This window comes from Prunus persica, chromosome G3 (genome assembly GCF_000346465.2).
Source record: "Prunus persica cultivar Lovell chromosome G3, Prunus_persica_NCBIv2, whole genome shotgun sequence".
Lineage (NCBI taxonomy): Eukaryota > Viridiplantae > Streptophyta > Magnoliopsida > Rosales > Rosaceae > Prunus > Prunus persica.
Window position 1 is genome coordinate 14,715,914 of NC_034011.1, and position 11,532 is coordinate 14,727,445.

An 11,532-nucleotide genomic window follows, 5' to 3' on the forward strand; every position below is an offset into this window, starting at 1 on the left:
TTGCGTGAAGCGAGTAATGCGGATCAGGCTTACTACGGTCCCCTGAATCCTGCGAGTTACAGCTCAGACTGACCTTGTGTCACTGAGACCTGCGAGCACGTGTCACCCATGGTGATGCGAGGAATTGACGGATATTAGGAATTGACGGAAATAAGGGGTACACCTAGGTGGTAGTTTTAAACTGTTTTCAATGCTTTTAAGAAATTAATGTTGACCATGAGTATGATTGGCATATATATGTATAATTATATGAGTGCATTGATTTCAGTACGAATATAATAAAGAAAATGATTTAGTTTGTATAACTGGTTTTACAGTGGGATTAGTATGTTCATATGTATTTTTCTAAACTTTGTTTTCGGGTCCACTCACCTTTTTAATGTTTTGCGCCCCCAGGCAGTATGCGTGCACAGTGATCCACCACCGGGCCGTTTTCCACCTTATGCGCTTTGCTTTCTGATGTTGGACTTTTTTTTGTAAAAGAATTAACTCCTTTGTAAATTCTTAGTAATTGCTCTAATAATTTGCCCTAGAATTATAATTTAACTGTTGGAATGTATATATACGTATGCTGGCAGTTGGTTGTGTATATATGCTTGTTTGGCAGGTATAAATGTTTTGGTATTGATCCAGTTACAAAGGAGACTCTGCCGATTTTTCGGTAGGAGTCAACCTTGTTATTTTATCGTGCTTTGTAGGGAAGGGCAATTAGGTCATTCGTGCCCGACATCCGCTAGGTGTCAGACACGCATAGGGTCCGGCTCGGATTTCAAAGCGGAATTTGGGTCAGGTCTTGTCAGAGTTGGTGACTAATAAAGCCCTCAAGCAGATCAAGGATCGCGATGCCGCTAAGGAGCCTTCCCAGAAGGTCATACAGATTAATATGTTCTTTGCTGACTCCGAGGAATCTTCGCAAGGAAAAGAAGAGGAAAATTAAACAAGCCATTGTCATCTCCCAAGTTTTAATCAACTGCCTAGCAATTGAAGACGATCTCGTGATTGACTTTCAAAAAAAAGATTTGATTGAGCTTGATCTACCGCACAATGACGCCCTCGTCATAAGCATCCAAACCATGCAAGCTATGATCAAGTGAATTCATGTAGACAAGGGTAGTTCATCTAATATCCTACAACTTTCGGTAGTCCAACAGATGGGCATGGAGGCCAAGATCAACAAGTCAGCCAAGTCGCTGAACTGCTTTAACGGAGCAACCTCAATCATTGTAGGAATGGTAGAGCTCGATGTCTACTCCACAACAGTGATCAATGCTCAGACATTCATGATCATCGACGAGGTTTCCCCTACAATGGTATCCTAGGCAAACCGTAGATTGGCAAGATCAATGTCATCATTTTTACCAGGAACCAGAAAATCCGCTACCAAATGACCGGGGGCGGTGTCGCCAGATTAATAGCAATCTGGCAATGACGAGAGAAAATGCTTAGCTTAAGGGCTCAAGAAAGTAAGCAAGCCCAGTTCGTCTTTATAAGTCAAGCAGATCTGAAAAGAGTAGAACAAGTAGGGGAGGAAGCAAATACCTTTCCTGACAGTCGAGCAGACAAGAAAAGGAAGGGAATAGTCATTCCCCAATAGGAATTTAAAAAATCAGGACCAAGACGAGGGAATCCGTCTGGAGGTCTTGAAGAAGGATGAAAGCCTGAGGAGGACGTTGAGCTAGTACCTTTTGATCCTGATAAGCCAAAAAGAAAAGTGTGGATCAGCATGCCCCTAAGCCCAAAGGAAAAGGTGGAGCTAACAACCTTTCTCCAAAACAACAAAGACGTGTTCGCGTAGTTGCCATATAACATGCCAGACATTGATTCACAGATCATGTGCCATCACATTCATGTCAACCTAGCCAGCAAACCAGTAGTGCAGAAGAGACACAACTTGAATCCAAGTTTAACAAGCTCGAGCGAGTTGCCATCATTGAAGCCAAGTTTGACAAGCTCCTAGTTGCCGGCTTTATTGAAGAAGTCTCCTACTCAAAGTGGCTGAGCAACGTTGTTCTAGTGGCAAAGAAAGACCAAGGCAAGAAGAGAGTGTGCGTGGACTACGCCGACCTTAACAAGACATGCTCGAAAGACAATTTTCCCCTGCCAAGAATTGATCAACTCGTAGATTCAACTTCCGGTAACCAACTGCTAAGCTTCATAGATGCATACTCCGGCTACAATCAAATTATGATGCATGAAGACGATAAAGCCCAGAATTTTTTCATAATCGAAATAAGCACATATTGCTACTTTTGGGATGAAGAATGCAAAAGCAACGTACTAGAAGCCCGTGAACAAAATTTTCAAAGAGCAAATTGGCAAGACTATGGAGGTCTACGTAGACGACATGCTAGTCAAAGCTCCCCAACGAGTAGATCACATCAAGAATCTTGCTGAAGCCATCAGCCTACTCTAAAAGTACCACATGAAGTTGAACCTGAGGAAGTGCACGTTTGGAGTCTCATTTGGCTGATTTTTGGGATTCTTAGTCACCTAAAGAGGCATCCAAGCACATCTAAATCAAACCAAGGTCATCCTCAACATGAATTCGCATGCCACAACGAAGGAGATACAAAGTCTAATGGGCAGAGTAGCAGTTCTCAACCGATTTCTTTCGAGGTCACTGACAAGTGCAAGGCATTCTTAAATGCCTTGATGAAAGGACAAATAGATAAGTGGGATGTGCGAAGTAGCTTTTCAAAACTTGATGACCTACCTCACTTCACCTCTCATGCTTTCAAAACTCGTACTAGGAGAACATATGTTTGTCTATCTGGCGGTGTCAAACTCAGCAGTCAGCTCAGCTTCTCCTTGATACAAAGACTCGCTATCCGAAAATGAAGAGGCTCATTTTGTCCCTTGTAGTTTTCGCGAAAAAGTACATGACCATGAAAGAGTCTGACGACTATGAACCATAAAGATACGGCGGAGGAAGTAATATGGGTAACATGTTTGGATGTAGATATGAGTTTTTATTTATTTTATTTATATTATGTTTATGTTCAACTAAATTTTTTTTTTGAGTAAACGGTGTTAAAGGTCTAGTAATGTAAAGACGGGTGTCAAAATATTTTAAAGAATTTTTTATTGTTGTTCGGTTGAATCGTGAATACTAGAAACTGGCAATTCCCGACCAAATTTGTGGACGATAAATTGCTTGCCCAAAAAGTCAACGATCGGTGTGGGTTGGTCAATTAAACTGACTAATGACGATTGCAGATGCGGTATTCGAATACCAAGACGAATTTGTTGAATGACTATGGACTAGTTTGGTAGTTTGGTATTGCTCTGCTATGAGCAGCAGTGTCGGTCCTGAATTTTTCAGAGCCCAGGGCAAAAGTAAAAATTAGGCCCTTATATATATTTAAACTTAGTGGTGAACTCACTCTTATTTTTCAACCAAGATCTAACCTGTCCAAATTAACAAAAAAATTAATCTGAATAAAAACCCACACTTTGGATTTTGGAATCTCCCCAATCTACCAACAGAAATAATTTTAACCTGTAACTAGAAGAAGAGGATTCACAAGGACCAGCTTAGATGGAGGCTTAGGAGAGGATTCAAAACTCTGTAGAAGAAGAGAAAGAAGAAAAGAAGAAGATGAAGAAGTAAAAGCGATCTGGAGGAGTGGAATAGGAACATGTGCACAAAAGCATTCTTCTTCTTGAGAAGCGGAAAAATCGTTGATCTTTTTCTTTTCTTTTCAAAATATTAAATAAGTTAATAGTTATACTAATATAATATAATACTTACTATAAAAATAAAAATAAATTTGGGCCTTCCTGAATAATGGACCCAAGGTAGTCGCACTGACTGCCTCTGGTCAGAGCAGTCAAAGTGTGATAAGTATTTGATAAATTTTTATCACAATATAAACAAAAAGAAAATCAACTTAACATATACTTGCCTTTTTAACCAAATGAGATTTGAATAAACATGGTCCAAATAGCATATTCACATGACGGAAAAATAACATTTTGACCAACCCGGGTCACTGGTGAATTGCAGGGTCAACTAGAGAGCCTGCTCATTGCTCGTACTCAAAACTCAAACTCAAAGGCGCAAGATTGACCAAGTCGTTAATTTAAAGGCATAACCAGGGTAAAACCGTCATTCTAAAAAACCCTAATCGTCCCTCCCCTGCGGTCTCATTTATATCTCCTTCATTTCCTATTTACCGATCGAAAACACTCCTTCGCTCGCACTCCTCCTCACTGTGCCTCTGTTCCTCTGCGATCCTCTCAGGTTCGGGTTTTCTTCCAACTCTGATCCTTCACCTCTGACTCTTCACCTTTTTGGCTTTGTTTGGGTGCCGAGAAAATCCAGTAGAAACTAGTTGTGACTTGTGCTCTGCTTAACGACCATTTTCCGTGTTTTTTTAATTGTATTTTTCTTCATTTTTGTTTAATTTTTAACTGATCTTACCTGGTTCTTGTTGTTGTTGTTAACACCTCTAAATTCTTGTTTTATGAAATGCATGGATGTTTACTTATATTTGGTTGCAGAGAAATGAAAGTTTGAATGGATGAAAATTTGGGTTTTATAATTGTGAAAATATTTTACTATTGATTTCAGAGAAAATCACAATTCATTTCTTAGCTGGGTACGTAAGTTAATCAATTTTGTGTAGACCAATGGTCAAAAGAACAAATAAAGTTGGGAAAATTAAAGGTCATACTGGAGCAAGGAAAGTAAGGTTCTGGGTTTTTTTATTCTTCTTTTTGTTGATTGGCAGAAGAAGAAATGTTAGTTACTATCCTCATGCCCACCACGAACATTCCTCTCTTAATCTTATATGCAATGAAAATTTTGTTGGGTAGACGGAAATGAGACAATTTGCACTTCAAAATTTCACCTTGGTAATTGAAAATGATCAAATGTAATAAATAAAAATAAATTTACTCATGTATAGTTGACAAAACCGTCAGTTAATGTTGACAGTTCGTCGAACTTGTGTGAAATTTATTTCCAGGACACATTGAGGATATGGCACATTAGTTATGTATGTATTGTCAGTTTGCGAGGTATTCTGTTGGGATTATCTATATGGGCCGTGCCACTAGTTAATCTTCTGGTGCATTGTTTATGTTTATATTGTCAATTTGTAAGAATTTGCTATCTTATGGAAAAAATTCCATTTATATAAGCTTGTGAGAAGAATTCATTACCCTGTCATTTTATGTATCAGTTACAGAAAACAGACCCCTCTTCTTGGTGCATGGCTGTATTTGAAATCAGTTATTCTTTTGCAGGTCAGTGGCTTGAGTCATAATCATGGCTGATGGGTCATCCCATCCATTGGTATTTCAGAAGATACATGGGCAGTCTTCTCTCATTTCTAGGCTTTCCCCCAACTTGCACACAAGAAACCATGGTGTGACTGGTGCTTATGCCAATGGAGGTTTGCAGAGGCCCCTTCTAACATTTGAAAGCACTGCCCTTGCACAAGTCTCTCCTTTGCCCCCCATTGTGGTACAGGCTCCAGTAGAGAAAGGTGCAGCTGGTTTTGCTGTGGATTTCCTCATGGGAGGTGTATCTGCTGCTGTTTCCAAAACCGCAGCTGCTCCAATTGAGCGTGTTAAACTACTAATACAGAATCAGGATGAGATGATCAAGGCTGGTCGGCTTTCTCAACCATACAAGGGTATAACTGACTGCTTTGCCCGGACAATTAAGGATGAGGGTGTCCTTGCTCTGTGGAGAGGAAACACTGCTAATGTTATCAGATACTTTCCTACCCAGGTCAATTTTGATTCACTAGTAAATGTTGTCTGCTTACTGCTTATAAAGAAAATGTGAGAGATCACTTTAAGATATCTGCATTGTTGTGTTGGAGTGTTAGCTTTTCTATTATGCATCATGTAGCTTGTGGCTTTTAATTGCCATTCTAAATTGTTAAAACTTGTGTGTCAGGCCTTAAACTTTGCTTTCAAGGATTACTTCAAGAGGCTTTTCAACTTCAAGAAGGATAAAGATGGTTACTGGAAGTGGTTCGCTGGAAATCTGGCATCAGGTGGTGCTGCTGGTGCTTCATCTCTTCTTTTTGTATATTCTCTGGACTATGCAAGAACACGTTTGGCAAATGACGCCAAGGCTGCCAAAAAGGGTGGTGAGAGGCAGTTTAATGGTTTGATTGATGTTTACAAGAAAACCCTCAAGTCTGATGGTATTGCTGGGCTGTATCGAGGATTCAATATCTCTTGTGTTGGAATTATTGTGTATCGTGGGCTCTACTTCGGAATGTACGATTCTCTGAAACCTGTTGTTCTAACTGGTGGCCTGCAGGTATGTTAAATATTTTGAACTTGTACCCCCTTTGGAATTTTGTGTGTGTGTTTATTTGACTTGTTTGTGGGTCTTATACTCTGGATGTTTTCCTTTGTTCATTATAAATTGTGGGCTAGTAAAACGAAATTTTTTGCATTAATATGAAACACAGTCAGCTGGTTGAGTTATTTGCAATGTAGCTGCTCATGGAGTTGTTTTGACCACTGCCTGCCTTACCCAAAGTCAGTTGGTGAAGGGTCAATGTGTACTGTGCAATTAGCACAGATGCTTTGTTGGAATTTGGGTTCATTCTGTATATTTATCCCATTTTAAATATCCTTTAGCTTATTTTCCAACAGTTTTGGATTTGAATATGTGCCCCTGAAGTTTAGGCAAATGATGTATTTAAATTCTGCTTTAGTCTTCCAAGAAATTTACACATTAAAGGCATGTTGACGTTCATTGCTGTTTTTCTCATGGTGATTTACAGGATAGTTTCTTTGCTAGTTTCTTGCTGGGATGGGGAATTACGATTGGTGCTGGATTAGCTTCTTACCCCATTGACACAGTCCGCAGAAGGATGATGATGACTTCAGGAGAAGCAGTTAAATACAATAGCTCTTTAGATGCATTTAAACAAATCATCAAAAAGGAGGGTTCTAAATCACTGTTTAAGGGTGCTGGAGCAAACATATTGCGTGCTGTTGCAGGCGCTGGTGTGCTTGCTGGCTATGACAAGCTGCAAGTCGTACTTCTTGGCAAGAAGTATGGGTCTGGCGGTGGTGGTTAATAAATGCTATGTCGACGAAAATCATTAGTGGTTGTGTAAGCACTGTGTCTGAGTTGAATAATTTGGATGAATGGAAGTGCTTTTACTTTTCCAAATGTTAAGGGATCTGTTATTAGAAAAATCATAGTTACAGGAAAGAAATTTGAATTTTGGGTGCTTGCTATCTGTGCTTGAGCTCTTAGACGGGTGTAGTGTCAGGGTTTCCTTTGTTCTTTGTTGACAATAAGTAGTGGTTTCTGGTCTCACAACTATGTTTATAATTAGTGATTTCTAGTCGCATTCGAGTTTATTTGATAAAATGGTTTTATTTTTAACTTGTGCATAATGTGTATATAAATTTCACATCCTTTTTGTGGCGAATTCTGTTTCGTACTTGTCTGGTTCCATATTCCTCATAGTTTCAGCTGTCTTTGCTGCTACTTTCGTAAAGGGTTTTGTTAGACATTTAGTAAGATTTGTATAATTGATGGCATGTCTTGGTTTGCAAGATGCGTCATGCACCGACTCTTGTGGTTCAGCTCCACTTTTAAGTACATACAGGACTTGTTGAGAATACCTCACTTTTACCCAATTTTCTGCAATTTTGATCCAAGTTATTTTGGTGGCCTTATGGGTTGATTACGGTCCGCCTCACTTAAGGACCTTAAAATGAGGTAGTCTGAGCAACTCACATAAGTAGTGGTTTCATAGCAGTGTATACCTTTATCTGTACTCTTGTTTTACCCAAACAAACCTTTTTCCTATTCTAACCACACAAAAATAGAAAGAAAAAAAAAAGAGGAATACACGTTCATCTCTTCTTCCTTCCTCCCCTGTCTCCCCCTTCTTTCCCCAGGATTCCCCGTTCGATTAGGGATGATACATAAGATAGCTAAAATCAAAAGTCCAGCAGGAAAAAAGGGAAGAGGAGGCAGCCAAAGGCCATTATACCAGCCACGAACCATGCTCGATTGTCGCACCCATCACACGGCTACTCCCTCCCAACCCAGGAATAATTGACAAAAACTGAAGAAGTTGAGAGGGAGATGCCTTTGAAAAGCTTGAAAGAAAAATTAATTTTTGTGATAAATCGGGGAGCATACGAGGAGAAAGATAAAAAATTCAACATGTGTGCCAATTTATTATTATTTTGCTAAAATAAAGGGCTCCTGCATTTGAGAAGATAAATCTGGATTTTTATTTTTATTTATTTTGAGTTAGAACAGTTAAAAAGTTCTCAGTAAAATCAGGAGTATAAGTGATGTGTTAAACTACTAACAATATGTGCCCTTGGATGGCTTCCATTAAAAAGTTGCTCATACGACCTCATTTTTGCGCCTTTAGGTAAGCGGGACTGTGTTTGATTAATTGCTTCAATCTTAAATCAAAATTTGGATAATCAATTATGCCAATAAATAAGATCAAGTTGAAGAAAATATAGTAGAAGTGAGATTTTCTTAACGCGTTTTTTCTTCAGAAAAATGAGACAACGGGCATAGAGAATCTATATTGTAAGAAGCAGTTATATTTGTATTCAGAGTGATCTTGTTGATAGAAATGAAGTCCAATGCAAAGGAATGTAGTTAGGCCAGTTGTGATTCTTAGTAAGCTTATGGCTGCTTAGTGTTTACCTATGTCTTGTAATAGTAGAACCTCTTTACCTCTTTTTCTAGGATCAAACTGGGAGTTGTGTTAGGTAATTGTATCTTCTATAGGTGTGGGACCCACTGTTTTACAGTGGGTTTTAACAGTGTGCCTGACATGTAAAACTCTACCAAACCTAGCGTGAAGTAACTGGAAAAGAGTCTTATGATGCTTGGTGTGCAGCAATATCATTCAGCTCCAACATGAGAGATGATAGCAGAAACTAGCAACCGAGAAAGGCCAAGAATGCACCTCGGCCTTAAATATACGGTGCTTTGCAGCGGGTACAGCCGTGAACCCTAAATTCTAAATCATGTAAACCTTAGTTGTGGGTATAATACGAAATACTACACCTCCAATTTAAATCACTAGTTTAGAATACTTCAAAAGGCAGGAAAGCATGGTTTGTGCCTTTTTTTTTTTTTTTTTTTTTTTTAAGGTCTAAAAGTCTAAATGTACTGTCAAAGGTTGATTATAGTTTAGCCTACACTTTCCAGGCAGATGCAGGGAAGACTGTGACATATGACTTGCATATCTTGAACTACTTGATCCGGCCGCATTTCAATTGCAACCACCCTTCCTTCAGCTTCAAGAAATCCTCCCTCTCTGAGTCTTGGGGGGTTGAAGCTGTCTTTCTCCAGCTCCACTTCAAACAACTGTGAAAACTACATGGATGGAGGTAGGTCCTTAATCCTTATCAAAGAAAGCTTACACTTATGCTGCAGAAATTTATATGTACAACTTTGTCAAATGCTGTTGCCATCGTACTCTTTCAAATGTGAAGCACAACAACATTCATTTGGTACACAAACAATACAATATTGAAACTAAGAAATTCGATTTCGATATAACCATTTAAATTTCAATTGAAGGGTGAAGGGTGAGCCTGTTAGATATTCAAAGTGTATCTTTATCTTTGGGGCATTTGAAATGGTTTAACTGTCGCTGTAACATGAATGTTCTTTCTGCGTAATCATCTAGTCTGAGAAAGAAACTGATCTGTTTACATCGGACTCACATGAAGAATATGATTAAAAATGAGACCAGACTATTCTATGTCTGGGTTTTACTTATTACTTGAATTGAATGAGAGAGAGAGAGAGAGAGAGAGAGAGAGAGAGAGAGAGAATCCCTTATATATATAAGAAACAAACAGCTCTTAGCCAGTATGTCTTCAACATTCGCCTCGAACCATCTCACTGAGTATTGAGTGAAGAATGGCTTACTATTCATTTACTTCCATTGCCATCCATGCATTAATATCAATCCCCTTACTTCTGAACCTATCTTGTTTGTTCCACAATCTCAACCTGGCTGCTGCTGCAAAACACGGCCGCAGCAAAGTCTATGCCTCTCATCACCATCACCACCACCGTGGCAACCACAACCATCCTGATCCTGCCGCAGCATCTGATGATTCGAACCCAAAACTCCACCTAGCTTTCCTTGCCCTCCAAGCATGGAAACGCGTAATTTACTCTGATCCGTACAACTTCACGTCCACCTGGGTGGGTCCTTCAGTTTGTAACTACAAGGGTGTGTTTTGTGCACCTTCTCTTGATGACCCCAAAATCCAAGTTGTTGCTGGCATTGACCTTAATAAAGGTGACATTGCCGGATTTCTCCCTGAGGAATTAGGCCTCTTGTCTGATCTTGCACTCATCCATCTGAATAGCAACCGCTTTTGTGGCATTCTCCCTCAAAGTATGGCCAACCTTACACTCCTTTATGAGCTTGATCTCAGTAACAACAGATTTGTTGGCCCTTTCCCCACGGTCGTCCTCTCTCTTCCTACATTAAAATATCTTGATCTTCGGTACAACGAATTTGAAGGGCCATTATCTCCACAACTTTTCCAGAAAAAACTAGATGCAATATTTGTCAATAACAACCGCTTCACCAATGTACTTCCAGCTACTTTAGGTGGAAGCTCAGCCAGTGTATTGGTGGTTGCTAACAACAACTTTGGGGGGTGCCTTCCCCCAAGCATTGTCAGTTTTGCTGATACTTTAGAGGAACTGTTGTTAATCAACACAAACTTGTCAGGGTGTTTGCCACAAGAGATTGGGTTTCTGTACAAATTGAGGGTGTTGGATGTGAGCTACAACAAGCTTGTTGGTCCTATACCTTACAGCATGGCAGGGCTATCTCATTTGGAGCAACTAAATTTGGCTCACAATAGCATGACTGGGATTGTACCAGATGGAGTTTGTTGTTTGCCAAACTTGGCAAATTTCACATTCTCTTATAACTATTTCTGCGAGGAAGAGGGGATATGCCAGAATTTGACATCCAAAGGCATCGCATTTGATGATCGGCGAAACTGTTTTCCAGAGAAGCCTTACCAGAGGTCCCAGAAAGAATGTAATGCAACACTCGAGCATCCTGTTGACTGCTTTGAACATCCTTGTGACGGTGGTTTTGGTGGTGGTGCAGCTGCTTTTGCCCCTACCATTGCCGCGGTGCCTGCAGCAACGCCTCGGTCTTCGCCTTTTAGTACAGCAGCTCCCAGCTACACATAATAATAATAATAATCATATAATTAAGAGTGCCAGAAATCCAAGAACCAGAATAAGAGGACAAGTTGGTTTAGTATTGTTTGATATTGTAAATTAATACTCGATTGTGTAAAGGTTGTTCAATGAAGATGTGATGTCGTAGAGAAACTTGCATGTATTATGTTCCAGCCTTGTTTTTCCTTCCTCCTTGTTGCTTGTTAGCTTTGGTGTTAGGCTTTCGAGTTATTATTGCTCTCTTTTGATTCTCTGTCTTGTTTTTGTTAGCTTTTAGCGTTCTGGTCCTCTCAGGTTCTTGCTGTTCTTGCTTTAATAAATTCCATTTACCAAAAAGAAAA

The 11,532-nt window shown here is 39.6% G+C and overlaps 2 protein-coding genes across 2 annotated transcripts; both read left to right on the forward strand.

Moving 5' to 3' along the window:
• Positions 4,106 to 7,388, forward strand: LOC18766010 (ADP,ATP carrier protein 3, mitochondrial). Its single transcript, XM_007198769.2, has 4 exons — positions 4,106 to 4,243; positions 5,251 to 5,740; positions 5,912 to 6,283; positions 6,756 to 7,388. Exons 2-4 carry the CDS (start codon positions 5,273 to 5,275, stop codon positions 7,053 to 7,055), a joined length of 1,140 nt encoding a protein of 379 aa, XP_007198831.1. The 5' UTR covers positions 4,106 to 4,243; positions 5,251 to 5,272; the 3' UTR covers positions 7,056 to 7,388.
• LOC18766112 (leucine-rich repeat extensin-like protein 4) lies at positions 9,688 to 11,444 on the forward strand. The gene has a single exon (XM_020560525.1). The coding sequence runs from the start codon at positions 9,896 to 9,898 to the stop codon at positions 11,198 to 11,200; it is 1,305 nt and encodes a 434-aa protein (XP_020416114.1). The 5' UTR covers positions 9,688 to 9,895; the 3' UTR covers positions 11,201 to 11,444.

What these genes read in the sequence shown, in the direction of transcription:
- LOC18766010 (XM_007198769.2), top strand. Translation starts at nt 5,273, where the DNA reads ATGGCTGATGGGTCATCCCATCCATTGGTATTTCAGAAGATACATGGG. An exon ending in TCAGATACTTTCCTACCCAG is followed by an intron (nt 5,741 to 5,911) that starts GTCAATTTTGAT and finishes CTTGTGTGTCAG; the next exon opens with GCCTTAAACTTTGCTTTCAA. An exon ending in TTCTAACTGGTGGCCTGCAG is followed by an intron (nt 6,284 to 6,755) that starts GTATGTTAAATA and finishes GGTGATTTACAG; the next exon opens with GATAGTTTCTTTGCTAGTTT.
- LOC18766112 (XM_020560525.1), top strand. Translation starts at nt 9,896, where the DNA reads ATGGCTTACTATTCATTTACTTCCATTGCCATCCATGCATTAATATCA.